At 39.4% G+C, this 19742-nt stretch overlaps 1 protein-coding gene across 4 annotated transcripts in view; it reads left to right on the forward strand.

Moving 5' to 3' along the window:
* FANCC (FA complementation group C) overlaps positions 1–19742 on the forward strand; it is a 335114-nt gene that overhangs the window by 206976 nt on the left and 108396 nt on the right. For all 4 annotated transcript variants that reach the window (XM_073633174.1, XM_073633184.1, XM_073633193.1 and 1 more), the window contains exons 6-8: positions 273–331; positions 5218–5382; positions 15347–15503. In XM_073633174.1, coding sequence (XP_073489275.1) covers positions 273–331; positions 5218–5382; positions 15347–15503 — 381 coding nt within the window. The remainder of the gene's footprint in view (positions 1–272; positions 332–5217; positions 5383–15346; positions 15504–19742) is intronic.

Raw genomic sequence — 19742 nt, forward strand, 5'->3', positions numbered from 1 at the left:
GCCGATGTAGCGGCGCTATGCGAGCGGTTTTAACCCTTTTTCAGCCGCCAGCGGGGGTTAAAACCGCACCACTAGCGGCCGAATACCGCCGCTAAAACGATGGTAAAGCGGCACTAAAAATAGCGCCGTTTTACTGCCGACGCCCCCACCGCCCCAGTGTGAAAGGGGCCTTAAAGTGGGTGGATTGTATCCAGAATCTTCTCTTATGTCAAATGCATAATCATATATTTTTGCTTAGGGATAGCAACATTAACATATTTTTTTTTTCACAGATCATTTCATCATTAATTATTCAGATTAAAAGAAGCTGGTCAGATAAGAACAAAAAAGAGTAAGTGTTTTACTTTTTATATTGATAATATCAGTATGCAATAGTTATCAGGCCTTTGAATACTACATTTCTGTCTGCAGTCACTGTTATTGTTGTGTTTATTTGTAATATAATAATGCAAGACAAATAGATTTTGATTAAGTTTACATTTACACCCTGGAATAATTAGTTGTTTAGTTAAGTGTTCTTGCATAGCAAGACCACTTACTGTTATCTCACATATATATATTATTATTCTTATTATAGCCAAATTTACCACCCTAACTTCTCCCACAGTTTTTACACTACATAGACAAGTAATATACCGAAACGTGCGGATTGTTCTCGAATGGTGTGCTATTCCTTTGTGGAACGGTTCGCCGAATGGTTCACGAAATATCGTCTTTTTGTGGCAAAATTAGTCCCATAGGAATGAATGGCGAAATGTTCAATGTCATTTAATTGGTGTGCTATTACCTTGTGGAACTTTGTGAAAAGCTGAAATATACCAGTGTGAATCCGGCCTCATTGTCTTTTTATTGGTGTGCTATTACTTTGTGGAACGTTTCACCGAATGGTTCTTGAAATATCGTTGTTTTTGCGGTGAAATTAGTCCCATAGGAATGAATGGCGAAGTGTTCAAAACTAGAGTGGGAGGTGACAAAACCTGACAACCCCATGATCATACCACCCTAACTCCTCCCACAGCTTTTAAACTACATAGACAGTAAATATACCGAAACGTGCGGATTGTTCCCGATTGGTGTGCTATTACTTTGTGGAACGTTTTGCCGAATGGTTCACGAAATATCGTAGTTCTTGCGGAAAATTGGTCCCATAGGAATGAATGGCGAAATGTTCAATGTCATTTAATTGGTGTGCTATTACCTTGTGGAACTTTGTGAAAAGCTGAAAAATACCAGTGTGAATCCGGAATCAATGTCATTTAATTGGTGTGCTATTACTTTGTGGAACGTTTCGCCAAATGGTTCACGAAATATCGTTGTTTTTGCGGCGAAATTGGTCTCATAGGAATGAATGGGGAAATGTTCAAAACTAGAGTGGGAGGTGACAAAAGCTGACAACCCCATGATCAGCCAAAACATTATGACCACCCCATGATCAGCCAAAACATTATGACCGCCCCATGAAAAAAAAAAATTATTTTTGAAAAAAAAAAAATCATTTTTGAAAAAAAAAAATTGTTTTTGAAAAAAAAAAATCAATTTTGGAAAAAAAAAAAATAAAAAAATACATTTTTGAAAAAAAAATTCATTTTTGAAAAAAATTTTTAAAAAAAAATTCATAATTTTTGAAAAAAATGTTCAGCTCTTTCAGCTAATGATGGGACTTCGTCAACTTTTTTTACTACTATTTGTACTTTTAAAAATATTAAGCTTTTTAACACTTTTCACAGGAGATCCAGCTACTCCAACCACACAACAGTTACTCAAGCCTCTCCACCCAGTTACTCGGCCCACTCCAGATGTAGAGGCAAGAACACTTTTCACAATTTCCCCAGAAATTGTAGCTTTCCTAGTTACAGTTTATTATACCTTGGATAGTCGCTGCAATATGGCCCTTTGCATTGGCTGGGAGACAACTTACTTTAAGGGGAAATTATTGGAAGGATAGCTATGCCTATTAATAAATAAGCACTCAACATCCCCTCACCATTTCCATCCTTCATATACCCTCTTTTATTTACCTCAGATTAATCGGCAGCTTCATACACCAGCTTTGGTCTATGGCAGTTCTACTTCTCTTTATGAGCCTGGAGAAGACATCTCCTTGCTTTTTTCTGCACGCTTGCAGGGAGATGACTTCTTTATCAACTTTATTGGAGAAAATAAAGCTGGATACCTACTGCCTGAAAATTGGCTGGTTCAGCAGGAATCGACTGACTTTCAAGCAGTGTCTAGGACAGTCAAAAGCCAGTCTAATGACCAGCTTTTTTTGAAGGGACATGCTAGAAAACAAGCTTCCAATCATTGCCTGCGAGCACTAATCTGTGTATTCTGGCAGGAGGGAGTACCCCTGTCAAAATACAATAGCACAGCATGGGAGATCGCCGCACCAACATCCCTTGTGTCAGTTTTTTAAGTTCTACCCAGTAAAAACTTGCAGTGTGTACCGGGTTTATGTACAGTAATCCACGGTTCACTGGGTCAGTTAGGAGAACTGGATGCCTTGCGGGATTAAATGCCTTAAGGGCATTTTGATCATGCCTGCACATTATACCATTCTCTTTTATCTGTGAGCGACTTAAAGGATAAGTTCACCTTTTGGCAAAAAATAATAAATGCACATATTTTTGAAGGCAAAAATGTGCATCTATTTTTTTTCCCCTAAGGAGCCTGAAAAACATTGCATTTGTGATCAGTGTATCAGGGGTGCGATGCCAGTCTCCGGCAGACAAGCCCTGCAGCTTTCAGCCTGTACCTTCATAAGGGCTGACTGTTTACAAGCTGCAGGGCTTGTGAATGTAGTATGAGGCCGCTCATTAGCGACCACGCAGTCCATTCTGAACGACAAGCCATCAGCTGCAGTGGCTGACAGTAGTTGTAGATCATGCATTCACAGGAAACTAAATGAATGATGAGGCCCTGAGGGCGGAGACTCACATAGCCGCATTATTTTCAAATAATGACCGCGGGCATCGGGAGAAGATCCCCTAGCTCGCTATCACAGGAAGGGGGGTGGGGGAGGTTGCAGCGGTTGGAACATGTTACATGTTCCACCCTAAATACCGGTGGAACATGTAACATGTTCCAAAAGGTGAATGTATTCTTTGAACATTTTATCAATTATCTTGACTACTGCTTGCTTGTTTACAATACAGGACAGCAGCTGTCAGACTGATCAAGAGAACTATACTGTAAGAGTAATAACATTCTGCTTTGATACTATAATAACACATGCTGTAATGACTAGAAATGTAATGATTAGAAATAGTGTAAGATATTCTATGGTCTTTTGCACACTGTACTGATAAATGAACATCAGACATTCCTGTCAGAAAAAACACAAGGATCGGCTGTATAGCACTCGGGCATATTTACTTACACACACACTCAGGTAAAAATTATTTTAGGTTGATTTCAATGAAGTGTGGTGTATATTATTTTCACGTATATGCGCAAACATACTCACTGGTAACACAGATTTCTGTATTTTATTTTTACTGATCTATGCGCAGTGCATGTTTACACCCGTTTGTGTACAGGCACATTGACAATAATGGTCTGCATTTACATCAGTAAAAAAATGCCTGAATGCCTCAAAAAAAGTTTTGTTTTGTTTTTTTTTTGTTTGTTTTTTAACAGGTCAGTTTTATTATGTTTATTCAAAGAAAATGAGTACAGTGACATAAAACATTTGTGGCATGCACTTGGTCAAATGGTGAGAAAGTTACAAGTTTTACAGGTCACAATGATGTAGTGATCCGGGAGAATGTATACAATAACAATACACTAGTTAGTATACCAGTTCTTCCTATCCATTCCAACTAAGCTACCATAATTCCCATTCATAGACAAAACATCCTGCAATCAACCCTCAGACCATACAAGTAATCATCTTGGGAGATGTGAGACAGGGGCAGCGAGGTGGGAATACCAAAGGAGGAGTGCAAGGAGGGGGAAAGAAAATGGGGGGGTGGGCAAGGAGTAAGGGTAAGATAGGGGGAGCAAGGAACCAAGAAGCTACCAGGAGTTCTGCAAATATTGAGGAGCAACCAACCAACTCAACTATTAGCTCTTTTACAGTTTCAAGTCTTCAACTTTGACCCATGCTTCCCAAATTTTGATAGTTTTCCTTGGGCAATATCGACCAAAATAAGTAAGCCTCTAAAGTGTATACATTAATCAAATGCTGTTGCGCTGTATAAAAATCTCAGTGAATCTAAATAAAGTCTCAATAAATACAGAAACAAAATTCAGATGAACACCTCCAGCGCAGTGTAGGAACTGCCAGCACAAACACCGCCTGATTCTAACAGCAGCAGCATTTGATATATGTATACACTACATTTGTATTTATATGCCCCTGAGTGCAGCTGTTTATGGATTAGCACTGCTATTTATGCATGGTTCAATTTGAGGAGATTTGTTTTTTTTTTTTTTGTTTTTAATTTAGCACCGAGGACAGTTTTCCTTTTCACATTTAAGCCTGTGAAGTGGCAGAACTTTGTTGACCACGGACCTCCACTGTTGCACCGTGGGAGGATCTTTCCATTTGGTAAGAATGGATTTCCTGGTGAAGTACACCACAAAAAGGGTAAATAGCCTCTTGTGGTGAGTAGTGTCAGTCGTATCACATATTCCCAGCGGGGGCAAGAGCGGGTCCATGGCCACCACCAAGCCACTTACTGCACTAATATCAGTCACCACTTCCTGACAAAAAAGCTTACACAGGAGGGCAAGGCCAAACCACGTGAATAAACGTACCCTATTCAGGTTGGCATTTAGGACAGGAAGAGTCCATAGTAGCACGGAGAGCTGAAAGTCTTTGAAGGGAGTAGTAGTCCCCATGCATAAATTTTATTTGTACCCATCTGTCCCCAGCCAAAATCATAAAAGGGAGCAGGTTGTATACCCTCTCCATCTGTCAATGTAGGTATGTCCTTTTGCCACCTTCGATACAATTGAGAGACCCTAGATGTTTCAGCCTGGGCCAGGCAGAGGTAAAGGGTAGAAAGAGCTTTAGCCACCTGTTCGGCTATCAAGAGGCGCACAACCGCATGGGACCTAAAAATGTTTGTAGGCAGCAGTGTGCAAAAGGCCTATGGGTTCACTTTTAAACATATGTTTTTCCTTGCTTCCTGTGACATTGAAGTTTCATGCAAAGACACATTTGTAGTTATATGCTAACATGTAAGCATGAAATTCTTTTATTTTCTCACCCAGTGTTTCGGCTGAGCATGCACATGCACTATCTGTGACCTGTTTATGTGTTCTTACGTTGCCTGAAGTAGCCCCATTGCTGGAAGCACTGCTTCTCTATTATTGGTCTGGGCCAAAAGAGGTTCTTGACAACTACTTCTTAGAAGCTTTAAATGATGTCGTGTTGAGGTAAGTCAGCAAAAACTTAATTGTGTTAAAAGGTTAAAGGGCTTGTGACAAAATGAAAGAAAGGAAGCTTATATTATATCCTGTATCTGCAGTGCGGCACATCACAGGTAATTCACACAAGAATCACACCACATTCCTGTGCAAGTCACATGCAATGTGTGTGCAATGCGATTTGAGCCATTCATTTGTATGGCTCTAACTTCAAAAAACCCGCACAAAAATGGTGCAGGACCTTTTTTTTCCCACACTGGAATCATATTGCATTGGTGTTCACACCTATGCAATCTGTTTCTGTCAATTGCACTGCATTTTGTGCACCGTTTTGGGGTGTCTTTATTTTAACATTGACACCCCCTGCGGTTCACAGGATGCTGTGTGATTGCAATGCGGTGCAGGAAACCCGTAGGATTCACTGCATTTCCCCACACTGCAATGTTTTTTTTTTCTTCTCTGAAAGTTGTTTTTGCTTTAATGTTTTTTTACTTGCTATGAAAATTACAATTTTGGTGATTTCTGTAAACAGTCCTTCTACTTTTCTATCTGATATCTAGTGGGTAATATTTTTGGTATACAGTATAACAAAAAGATTTTTGTGTTTGAGTAAGGAGACGCATTGAAAATAAGTAAATCAATCCAGTCACATTAGTAAACTTGTTTCAAGCAAACACATACAGCCATGGACAAATTTTGCTGGTACCTTTCCAAAAAAGGAAGAACCCATAATTTTCTCAAAAGAAAAACTTGAAAATGACAAAAGTAATTTGCATCCAACAAATCCAGTGCTTTGTTGCACAACCTTTAGAAGCAATCACTACTATTTTCTTTCTGTAGCTCTCAGTAAGACTTCTGCAACAGCCAGCAGGTATTTTGACCCACTCTTCTTGAGCAAATTGCTCCAGCTGTCTCAGATTTGAAGGGTGCCTTCTTAAAACTGTATGTTTCGACACTTTCCATGGATGTTTGATGTGATTCATATCATAGAAGGCCACTTCAAAACAATTCCGTGTTTTGCTATTAGCTATTCTTGGTTGCTTTGAGCTGTGTGTTTTGGTCATTATCCTGTTGGAGGACCTATGATCTGCGACTAGGACAGAGCTTTCTGGCATTCTGCAGTACACTTTGCTCCTGAATTCCTTGGTAGTCTTGACATTTTAAAGGTGTTCTGTAGCCTATGCCGAACACAGAAAAGCAGTCTCAAAACATTACCAAGCCTCCTCCATGGTTTACATAATTTAAAACGGTGTTCCGCCCAAAAATAAAAAATTAAAAGCCAACAGCTACACATACTGCAGCTGCTGGCTTTTAACTATAGGACACTTACCTGTCCTAGAGTCCAGCGATGTCGGCCCCGCAGCTGATGTTTCCATCAGCTGTCGGGTGCTGCTGCCGCCATTGCGGGTAAGGGTACCTGGCAGTGTAGCCTTACGGCTTCACCCCGGGAACCCTAATGCGCATGTGCGAGGCCTGCTCCTCTCCCTTACTGGCCCAGCAACAGGGAGAGGAGGAGGGAGCCCCCGTGGTGATGTCACGGGCTGCGGCTTGGACTCCCGGAAGTGGGAACAGGATACATGTCAAAGAGAGGTATCCTGTCCCCCCCCCCGAAAGGTTACAGTTGTGGCACCGGAGGGGGAAAGGAGACAAATGAGCGGAAGTTTCACTTTTGGGTGGAACTCCGCTTTAAGGTGTTATTGAAAGTTTTAGGTTTCATCTGTGAACATAGAACTGATGTGACTTGCAAATAGCTCAATTTCTGTCTCATCATTCCAAAGAACATTCTCCCATAAGTATTTTTTTTTATGTCAATCTGCATTTTAGTAAATTCCAGGATGTTTATGTTAGGTTTTTTTCCTCCTGTGTCTTCTTTCTTTGAGTCCACTGCCACTCATAAAAAGATGGATAGTGCAATCAGACACTGATTTGTCTTTACCTTGTGGTTCAGTATCTCTTTGGAAGTTTTCCTTGGCTCTTTGCTTACCATTCCAACAAAATTTCAGCTCAATGTGGGGAGGATTGTAATGTTTAGGGCAGTTGGCTACACTTCCATGCATCTTATATTTCTTAGTAATATTAGCAACTGTGGTCACAAGAACACAATGCTTGGAGAAATGATCTTATATCCTTTCTTCTCAGGCAACTACCGTATTGGTGTATAATACGCACAGACGAATAACAAGCCCCCCAATTTTAGGAGGGAAGTTTAAGGAAAATACTTACATTTTCAATAAAGAACTTTGAAGCAAAATTAGGGTCACAGCTCATCAATGCACCCTGCTCAGTGCCCATCTGCAGCCTCTAAATTGCCCATCAGTGCACCCTGCTTAGTGCTCATCTGCAGCAATTAAATTGACTAACAATGCAGCCTGTTCAGTGCCCATCTGCAGCCTCACCTTTCCCATTATTGCAGCTTCGCCAGTGTTGGATTATCCCTGCTGTCTCCGAGGAAAGAGGTGGAGCGAGCGCCGCGATCTCCTGTGTACCTGGCGCTCCGTCACTCACAGCCACGCCTCCTGGCCCTGCTCATATGATAGACAGAACAGTGGGGCCAGGAGGCATGACTGTGAGAGACGGAGCGCCGGGTACACAGGAGATCGCGGCTCTATGTAATTCAGTGGTGTTCGCTCCTCTTCCCTCAGAGACATCAGGGATCGGTGTATAACATGCACCCACGATTTTACCCTGATTTTAAGGGGAAAAAAGTGCGAGTTACACGCTGATAAATACGGTATCTCATTTGCTTTCCTTGGTCCATGTTCAGTGTGATGCAGATAAAACCAAACAGCAGGTTGACTGCCTTTCTCTATTCAAATAGACTGACTTGACTGAAATCCCAGTCAAGCTGTATAAATTCTGCAATTTGAGCTGATGTAAAGAAAAGATGGCTGCAGATAAACATGAACTCATGTAGGAGTGTTTCATATCTGTGTATTACCTGAGGCCAGTCGCTTCACTGGGTATACGTAAGAGTTTAAAACCACTTAAAGGTAAAAAAAAAGTTTAGTAGTTGTATGCCCCCCACCTTCCTATATACTTACCTACCTCGATTTAGCACTGTGCCTGTCTGCAGCGCTGTTGGTCTCTGTTCCTTTCCTCACAAGAGGCACAGCGGAGGAGGGCAGTCGTGCTGTGTGTCTAACGATGGACACACACACAGAAGAGGAGCAACCAGAAGTGCTGCTGGGGGACCCCAGAAGAGGAGGTTTGGGGCTGCTTTTTGCACTACCATTGCATAGAGCAGATACGTATACCATGTTTATTATACAAAGAAAAAATATTAGGCCTTTACAATCACTTTAAGACTTTATCTCTCACGGTTCCATGAAAGCTGGCTGTAGATATAAGCTAGGTAGTGATCCAACCCCTAAAATATCTGTATTAAACTATTTGTATGCTTAAGTTATATACTATTTGGGTGATGCCTGCTCTTCAGTATATAGATATTGATGCAATCTACTTGAGACTGTTGCACTCTTTCTTTAACATTCTTTGCAGCCACACAAAAAACACAATAGTTTGAATCTGTTATAATAAAATATATTGATAAATGACTGCTATATGGGTTTATTTTACAAGCACTGGAAAAAAAACGTATGAAATATTGAACGGTCAGCCATAGCACAGTCAGGTTTTCTCTATTAACTTCAGCAATGGAGCTTACTAGCTACTAAATACAACTTCAGTTGCTTTGCTCAGTGTTATTTCTGATTCATCTTATCAGCTCTATATTATTTGCTGACATTTTTCAACATCATTGAAATCTTGTGCTACTTGAGTAAAAAGCTATTTAGAAAAATTGTTTTCACTTACAAAATGCAAGAAATGTCTAAAACTGCTATACTGCTAGCATGCGTTGGAAAGACAGCAACCTGCCAAGTCAGTTTCTTATGTCAGAAGTAATTTTACAGAATAAGAATAATGGGGACATGATAAAGAGATGATTATGCAAATAAGTCATTTAAATATTATTCAGATTAACTATGAATCTGTAATAATAATATGCGTTTGTAATACATATGCTTACTTTATTTGGATTTGTGCTTGGTAATATTGCCATCTAGTGGCATACTTTAAAACTAGATAAAGGAACACTTGGTTATTTTTCCTGACTTTAAAGTCGTGGATTTACAAAGAGTGGACACAAAGGCATATCCAGCCACTTTGACATAAATGCACCATGTTTCTTGAACTTAGGACTTTTTTAGATGGAGTGGACCCCAGGGAAACAGCATCTAAAAATATGAGTGAATTGTAATTTTGACATATAGCAGTAAACTACAATCCTATGTTTTGCTGCATGTTTATGTCATTCCAATGATCTTGGTGACTGTATATGTCTCTGTTGCACTTTGTTATTTATTCCAATGCGCAGATGTACCAAATAGGGGAGTCTTTCCGCTTTTCCTTGCATCTGTACTGTAAAAGTCTTAAAAATAATTGAAGAAGAAAGGCTTTAGCTGTATAGTTTGCTGTTAAAACATCACAGCTAAATGAACAGTGCAAATCATCAGATATAGTGAAGGTTATAATATTAGCATAGTTAAGCAGTGTGCATCAGTTGATTAAAATGTATGTAAACCCTAACTTCTCTTTTGGTTTGTTAAATGTATTATTGAATGTGTTTCTTTTTTTGTCTGTCCAGTTAGTGAAAAATACTTGATACTGCCAAAAATCCATTGAGCTTGTAACTTTCTGTGCACTCTGTCTCTGCTGCACTGAAATCTTAAACAGTAGTATCAGCCCTGCCAAGTTCACCTTCGTACACTACAAGCCCCTCCTGCTTATTTTAGAAAGATGTAGAAAGAGGGAAGTGTTCTGTAGCCACAATTAGGAGGGGGCAGACTAGGGTGACAGTATGCCTCCTGAATAAGCATTGTCACACCAGGGCAAGAAGTTTGCTATTGGCAGGATAACCAGGTAAAAATAGGTAGACAAGTCTGAAATAAAAAAACAAAAACAAATGCAGCTACCACATCTAAGAACTGGTAAACTGCAATATATTACATTTTTTTTCTTTAGTTTAGATACACTTGAAATGGTTGATTTAATTATCTCACCATAGACTGAATAGCACACTACATGGAAGACCTCTATCTAAAGTGGTTTTTTTTTTTTTTTTTTTTTACATTTTGGGTAGAGTGAAACAGGTTTCATTCCCCTACTGGAACCATAAATGAAAACCCCCTTTCCCCTTTAACAGCTACGACAGACCCACCCAGCTCAACTATGCAACTGCCCTTTGTGTATGACCTATACAAAGTACATTCTTCATATTTTCTCATGAAGAATCCAGTAAAGCACAAGTGATTCTGTCTGTTAGCCTGTCTCCTTCGGAATGTATGGAGTATTCAATCAAGTAGCTGACACAAAGACATTGGCTTAAAAAGTTATCTCAACGTGTCATAGACTGAAGGTAATATCTCCACTTTGCAATCCCAGTAAATAATGAGCAAAGGACTACCCATTCCTCCCACAATGGAAAAACAAACAAAAAGAATTCAGCAAATATGTATCAGAAAAACTGGTAATTACTCAAAGCACGGAGACCCCATTAACACCTTAGCGTTTTGTAGCTTGAAGCTCGAAGCTCCAAAACGCTGGAGGAGAAAAAATCTATTATTCTCTATGAAGATGGTTCACATCTCCACTCCAAGTTGCCTGAAGCCAAACACCTGAAACTCCAAAAAGTTCTGGAGCTTTTTTTGTAGCTCAAATTGGGCTGATTTGAGTGTTTTTGGCACATAATTAAAATATTAATAAATAAATGTAAAATAAATACACAAATATCTAAAAGTCATCATAAATAAATAAAAAATGTGTAATAATACATAAAAACCCCTAACCTTAAAAAAATATTAAAGTATTATTAGCGCCATTAATAATTATTAATGGCGCTGGTAGGCAAAAGGGCGTACAAGTACGTTCCCTTTTAAGAAGCTGTGTCTCACGTGGCCAGCGGTGCGGGCATGCCCCCCGCTCGCCGCGGTCTTCATGTCCGCCGAGTGCCCGCGATCGTGTCACGGAGAGGAGGAACGGGGAGATGCTTTTGTAAACAAAGCATTTCCCTGTTCTGCCTAGTGACAGGACAGAGATCACAGCTCTCTGTCATCGAGAGCAGTGATCGCTGTCCTGTGTGTTAAAGCCCAGCCCCCTAACAGTTAGAATCACTCCCTAGGACACACTTAACCCCTTCACTGCCCCCTAGTGGTTAACCCCTTCACTGTCAGTGTAATTTACACAGTAATCAATGCAGATCGCCGCCATTACTAATAAAAAAAATAATTAAAAATAAAAATGCCATAAAACTATCCCCTATTTTGTAGACACTATAAGTTTTGCGCAAACCAATCAATATATGCTTATTGCGATTTTTTTTTTTTTTTTTTTTTTTTTTATTTTACTAAAAATATGTAGAAGAATACATATCGGCCTAAACTGAGGAAAAAAAATGTTTTTTTTTATATATATATATTTGGGGGGATATTTATTATAGCAAAAAGTTAAAAATATTTTTTTTTCAAAATTGTCACTCTTTTTTTGTTTATAGTGCAAAAAATTTTTTAAAAAATGGACGTCAATTTTGTTTGGGTACAACGTCGCACGACCACGCAATTTTCAGTTAAAGCGATGCAGTGCCGAATCGCAAAAAGTGCTCTGGTCAGGAAGGGGGTAAAATCCTCCGGAGCTGAAGTGGTTAATAATAAGAATGTACTTATTTATTTTGTGTTAAGGTTAGGGTTTTTTATGTTTATATTATTTTTTTTTTAAGGGTTAGGGGTTAAGGTTAGGGGTTAATTTTTTATTTATTACCTAGTATTCATTTATTGGATTTATTTATTTATGATTATGTTTATTTATTTGTTGGGGGGGGTTTACATATATTTATTAATTTATTATTATTTTTTAGTAGTAGTATTTATACCCTAACAAAAAAATAAATAATTAAATAACCCTAACCCCAACTCCTAATCTAAACCCTAACCTAACCATAACTCTCTAAACCCTTAGGCTGGCCATACACTATACAATTTTCTTATTCAATTTCCTTTAGAATTACCTTCAACCATGTAGTGCAAGGGCCTGCCTGATAGCATACAAATTGAAAGGGTTTAGGTTTGACCTCATATTATATGGTTTTGGTAAATCTAAAGGAAAGTTGAACAAGAAAATTGTATAGTGTATGGCCAGCCTTACCCTAAAAAAATAATAAATGAATAATAAAAATTAAAAAAAGAAATAAAAGCTAATGGAAAAACTAAAAAAGCTGAAGTATCTAGCAACAAATGATGCAACATATGAGTTTTCCCTATTGGCTATTAAAAAAACGCCAAAGCTCAAAATCGCACATAAAAACACCCGTTGCGTATAAAGATGTGCCAGAATCGCGCATAAAAACGTGCAAAAAAAAATTACGGTACACTCAGGTGTGAATGCAGCCAGAAAGCACAGCATCAGCTTAGCAGCCAGACAACTAGATATTTCATAAGGATGCATTGGCAGCCCACCTGTTTCTATTTGCATAAGTTTCCTTTTAGGAGGATTTAACAGCTGCTTTAAAGTGGTTGTTAAGCAACTCTAACCTGTGTACACCATCAGCACTGCCTCCTATTGTAGTATCCCCCTCTGTGTGTGATTATAAAAATAAATGCTGCAAATACCTCATTTCACTGCCGAGAGTGCAATCACATGACCAGATAGCTTTCTCCTTTCCTCCTCTGAGAGATGCAGCAGGCGTGGCTGAGATTCCTCTGCTGTTGTCAGTTTGGAGGAGAGGAGGAGAGAGCAATCTCTGCTCACATCCCTTTTGTCCCCAGTGCTTTGCCCAGTGCCCTGCATGCAGTTTTATATTATATATACTGTTCTTTCTGCCTGGAAACTAGAGATTGTCCATAGCAACCAAAAAGTGTCCCTTTACGTCAAACGTTTGAGACCAGCTAGAAAACAGCGATTGTAAATTAGAACACTTGCAGAATTGAGCGATAGTGACTCATGGGGAAATTTATTTTATTATTATTATATTATTATTTTTTATAATTATTTATATTTATTTATTTTATTATAATTTATGATTTTGTGTTTCAAACTTCATCATACCCGGGAAATCTACTAGACTCTTGGTGGACAGATTCAAGTGTGTTATTTCCAAGAATTACAGGCCTACAATATAAAACGCCAAATTTCTATGCAAAATAATTGTACCGATTTGAGACGCAAAAATCTGAAATAATCATACCGCCAGGGCGGTTAAAGGAGCAGGATCCATTTTTTTTTGGGGGGGGGGGGTTAACAAATGCTTTAACCGCTTCCCGACCAACCAACGCAGTTATACTGCAGCAGGCTGGCTCCCCTGCGCTAGCCGTCGTAGCTATACGTTGGCTTGCAGGGTTGGGATAGCAGGCACGAGCACCGCCGGAGGGTGCCGATGCTCGTGGCCGACGGTCACGATGACCGCCGGCCACAAGCGATCATGAGCAGGAGACACAGAACAGGGACGAGTGTGTGTAAACACACACTTCCCTGTTCTGTTCTGACAGGAGTGACAGATCATGTGTTCTTATTAGCTAGAAACCACGGCCTGTCACTTCCTCTAGTCAGTCCCCCACCACCACCACCACCTTCAGTTAGAATCACCTCCCAGGGAACACAGTTAACCCCTAGATCGCCCCTAGTGTTAACCCCTTCACTGCCAGTGACATTTTTACAGTAATCAATGCATTTTTATAGCATTGATCTGTATTAATGCCAATGGACCCAAAAATGTGTCAGAATTGTCCGATGTGTCCGCCATAATGTCGCAGTCATGATATAAATCGCAGATCGTGCCATTATTAGTAAAAAAAAAAATAATAATGCTATAAATCTTTCCCCTATTTTGTAGACGCTATAACTTTTGCGCAAACCAATCAATATACGCTTATTGCGATTTTTTTTTTTGAGTTTTTTTTTTGCTTTTTTTTTTAAAAAAATTTGGATATTTTATTATAGCAAAAAGTACAATATATTGTGTTTTTTTTCTAAATTGTCGCTCTTTTTTGTTTATAGCACAAAAAATAAAAACCGCAGAGGTGATCAAATACCACCAAAAGAAAGCTCTATTTGTGGGAAAAAAGGATGTCAATTTTGTTTGGGTGCAACGTCGCATGACCGCGCAATTGTCAGTTAAAGTGACGCAATGCCGAATTGCAAAAAGTGCTCTGGTCAGGAAGGGGGTAAATTTTTATGGGGCTGAAGTGGTTAAACTGTAGCCTCCAGTCATACGCATAAAAATGGTAGCACCAAGGCTTTTGGATCACTGTTTTGCCACATATGTGCATACAGAGTCTGACAGGCTGTAGGCAGCAGGGCTGGACAGTGCACCACTGCCCTTCGCTCACAGGTAAATGCTGGAACCTTGATCATCTGGGCTAAATGGCGAGTGTACACGAGGCCTTCAAGGACTAAGTTTTTTTTTTTTTTTGACAAGTATGGATTGGTATAATTTACGCCATAGTCCCACATCATAGAATGATGAAACTAGAATATATTTGTATTGCACTTTATGCCCATTTTTGAACACACAGGTGCTTTAATGTAAAGTTTGTGTGCAGTCTGTTAATTTGTATTGTGTGTTTATAAACACATTCAACACATTCAGAATGGTGTAAAAACATTTACAAAACACCATCCAATATATTTGAAATGTACAAAATAAGCGCTGTATGTATTTTATTTTTACATATTTTTTATTTACACCTGTCTTTGAATACAGTAGCAAGGCAGTACCTGGATATTTTACATGTTTTTTTTTTTATTGAATTATTCTTTTGATGTATGTGCCATTCTAACAATTTTCCAAAGATTTCTGGAAATGTGCTTTTGATGTCACGGTGTGTACAGTAACAGACTAGAAATGTCGGTCTTCATTTGCTATGTTGTCTATCATAAGACAAAATTTGTTTTAAATTGGTTTGTGTTTTCCTTGCAAATAAAGGAAGAAGATTGTGCTAAGTGAATCAGCAGTACTTAGCCTGTGGCTTCGTCATTTACCGAGCCTTGAAAAAGCTGTGCTGGATCTATTTCAAAGATTAATTGCCCTCCAAAGCAAATCAGAGAAAGAAATGGAACAGATTATAAAGAATTCATTCTTGGTAAGAGCTTTAGCCTAACAGAAGTTTATATTTATCCCAAGATTACTGTAGGAATAAATGTTTGCCATATACAGGATGCCTATAAATATATGTATATGTCTAGCATAGGTACAGTAGATATAAAAAGTCTACACACCCCTGTTAAAATGTCAGGTTTCTGTGATGTAAAAAAATGAGTCAAAGATAAATCATTTTTAAACTTTTTCCACCTTTAATATGATCTATAAACTGTACAATTCAGTTGAACAAACTGAAAATCTGAAATCTTTTAGGTGGAGGGAAGTAAAGATAAAAAACTAAAATAATATGGTTACACAAGTGCACACCTTTTAATTTTATTACAGCACTCAGTCATTTTGGGTATGAGTCTGTCAGTATGGCACATCTTGACTTGGAAATATTTGCCCACTCTTCTCTGCAAAAACACTCCAAATCTGTCAGATTGTGAGGGCATCTCCTGTGCACAGCGCTCTACAGATCACCCCACAGATTTCCAATCTGATTCAGGTCTGGTCTCTGGCTGGGCTATTCCAAAACTTTAATCTTCTTCTGGTGAAGCCATTCCTTTGTTGATTTTGATGTATGCTTTGGGTCATTGTTATGCTGAAAGATGAAGTTCCTCTTCATGTTCAGCTTTCTAGCAGAAGCCTGTAGGTTTTGTGCCAATGTTGACTGATATTTGGAACTGTTCATAATTCCCTCTACCTTGACTAAGGTCCCTGTTCCAGCTGAAGAAAAACAGCCCCAAAGGATGATGCTTCCACCACCATGCTTCACTGTGGGTATGGTGTTCTTTTAGTGATGTGCAGTGTTGTTTTTGCGCTAAACATATCTTTTGGAATTATGGCCAAAAAGTTCAACCTTAGTTTCATCAGACCATAACACATTTTCCCACATGCTTTTGGGAGACTTAAGATGTGTTTTTGCAAAATTTTGCCAGGCTTGTAATTTTTTCTTCGTAAGAAAAGACTTCCGTCTTGCCACTCTACCCCATAGCCCAGACATATGAAGAATACGGGAGATTGTTGTCACATGTACCACACAGCCAGTACTTGCCAGATATCCCTGCAGCTGCTTTAATGTTGCTGTAGGCTTCTTGGCAGCCTCCCTGAACAGTTTTTGTCTCGTCTTTTTATCAATTTTTGAGGGACATCCAGTTCTTAGTAATGTGCCATATTTTCTCCACTTGATAATGACTGTTTTCACATGGACTGTTTTCCATGGTATATCTAATGTCTTGGAAATTCTTTTGACAATACCTTTTAACAATGAGATCCCTCTGAAGCTTTAGAAGCTCTCTGCAAACAATGGCTTTTGCTGTAGGATGCAACAAAGAAAATGTCAGGAAAGACCTACTAAAACAGCTGAACTTTATTTGGGGTTAATCAGAGGCACTTTAAATTATGGCAGGTGTGTACTGACTCCTATTTAACCACTTAAGCCCCGGACCATTTTGCTGGCCAAAGACCAGAGCACTTTTTGCGATTCGGCACTGACAATTAAACTGACAAATGCGCGGTCGTGCGACGTGGCTCCCAAACAAAATTGCCATTTTTTTTCCCCACAAAGAGCTTTCTTTTGGTGGTATCTGATCACCTCTGCGGTTTTTATTTTTTGCGCTATAAACAAAAAAATAGCGACAATTTTTAAAAAAACGTATTATTTTTTGCTATAGTAAATATCCCCCCAAAAAAATATTAAAAAAATGTTTTTCCTCAGTTTAAGCCAATACGTATTCTTCTACATATTTTTGGTAAAAAAAAATCGCAATAAGTGTTTATTGACATTAACACATTAACCGCTTCAGCCCTGGAAGATTTGGCTGCTGAATGACTGGGCCATTTTTCTGCATTTCGGCACTGCGTCGCTTTAACTGGCAATTGCGCGGTCGTGCGACACTGCACCCAAACAAAATTGACGTCCCATTTCCCCCACAAATAGAGCTTTCTTTTGGTGGTATTTGATCGCCTCTGCATTTTTTATTTTTTGCGCCATAAACAAAAAAAGAGCGACAATTTTGAAAAAAATGCAATATTTTGTACTTTTTGCTATAATAAATATCCCCATTTTAAAAAAAAAAAAACTAATTTTTCCTCAGTTTAAAACGATATGTTTTTGGTAAAAAAAAACTGCAAAAAGCGTATATTGATTGGTTTGCGCAAACGTTATAGTGTCTACAAAATAGGGGATAGTTTTTATGGCATTTTTATTAATTTTTTTTTTTTTTACTAGTAATGGCGGCAATCAGTGATTTTTATCATGACTGCGACATTATGGCGGACACGTCGGACAATTTTGGTGCGATTTTGGGACCATTCACATTTATATAGCATTTAGTTTGATAAAAATTGCATTGATTACTGTGTAAATGTGACTGGCAGTGAAGGGGTTAACACTAGGTAGCGCTGTAGGAGTTAAATGTGTCCTAGGGATGTGTTCTAACTGTAGGGAGGATGGGCTAGCTGTGACACATCACTGATCATAGCTCCCGATCACAGGGAGCTATGATCAGTGACACTGTCACTAGGCAGAACGGGTTCTTCCTCTCCGTGAGATGATCGCGGGTATCCCCGCGGACATCGAGTCTGCAGGACCCGCGACCCAACTCACAGAGCTCCTGGGCGGCGCGTGCGATGGCACAGTGGCAAATTTAAAGGGACGTACAGGTACGCCCATTTGCCCAGCCGTGCCATTCTGCCGACGTACATCAGCGTGCTCCAGTCGAGAACCGGTTAACATGAGTTTGGATGTGATTACTTAATTCTGAACACAGCTACATCCCCAGTTGTAAGAGGGTGTGCACACTTATACAACCACATTATTTTAGTTTTACTTCTACCCCCTTATTTGTTTTTCAATTGAGTTGTACAGTTTATAGGTCACATTAAAGGTGGAAAAAGTTCTGAAATTATTTCTTTGTCTCATTTTTTTTACATCACAGAAACCAGACATTTTAACAGGGGTGTGTACAAACTTTTTATACCCATTGTATATGTAAAAAGTCCTTTAACCCTTTCGCTGCCAGGGCTCTGTGCTCCATTTTGTACACTCAGGTGGCCAGACCATTTTTTCAATTTTTCCTTTGTTTTTTATTTTTCACTTATAGCTTTCAGAATTTGTGAAAGTCCCCCCAAACCATATGTAGCGCACTACCCCCGTAGGAGCTGTTAATTTGTTTGTTTTCCCACTGGCCATCCCAGACCCTCGGAGCTACCCTTACCTCTGACACTTCGGGTTCCATCATGTGTAATAGTATGCGATCACAACAAAACCTTAAAGCAAATTCACAGTGCACAATATAGTATACCTGTTTGTCTTTACCTTGATCTTCTCTTGTTTGATGATACAAAAGAAATAACACTCACACTGTTATACTTAAGTAAATCTTCGTTTACTGTAATTGCTTTAAAGAGGGGTACTACAATGGATGTACTGTCAGACCAACGTAGTCTGACAGTCAACTGAACTTTATATTACAAGAATACAATACAGGTATAAAATGTCTGAAATAATATGAGTGGTGTAGCAAAGTAAATAGGATAACCGTCAGAGTGAATTTATCTCACTATGAGCACTGTCCTATTTCCTGCGCGCTTTATTACTATACTAAATCAAAGATTGACTTGACAAAGTATAATACAACAATTAGAGAGCTCCCTCATTTAGTATCACACTACCCCAATATAGTAAAGGGACACAAGGCCTTGTGTTTTACTAAATAGTCCTTCTTTTCTTCCTTTCTTCTGCTAGCAAACAAAGTAGAATTGTAATCCAAAGGGTTAATGACCCCCGATCAAAGTAGACTGAGAATGTGAAAGTAAGGTTCTGGTGCAGCAGCACTATAACTAACTTTGATGCCAGGGACTCAGTACTAAATCCTCTTGACTTTGCTTGTGGGACTATGGGTCCCAGCAAATCTGCCTTGTGTAGACGAATGTATGAAAGTGCATCAAGTAACTTGTGGGCAACAGCCCTCTCACCCAACCAGGACAGTGTTGTCAGAAGAGTCCGTTCTGGTGTACAGGGTTCTGTCTCCGGCTGGCCAGCACTGCTGCGCCGCTCCGCTCCACACCCTGAGACGCTCCGGAACTCCCAGATGACTCCGACAGGCTCCTCTGGCTCCTTCCCAGTCTTGCCCCGCTGTCAGTCCAGCTATCTGGTGTGTCACAATACTGCTGCTCGGATCGCTGTTCTGCGGAGGTAGGCCGCGCTGTGCTGGAGACCTCTCACAGATCCTTT

The sequence above is a fragment of the Aquarana catesbeiana genome, linkage group LG01 (genome assembly GCF_042186555.1).
Source record: "Aquarana catesbeiana isolate 2022-GZ linkage group LG01, ASM4218655v1, whole genome shotgun sequence".
NCBI classification, from domain to species: domain Eukaryota; kingdom Metazoa; phylum Chordata; class Amphibia; order Anura; family Ranidae; genus Aquarana; species Aquarana catesbeiana.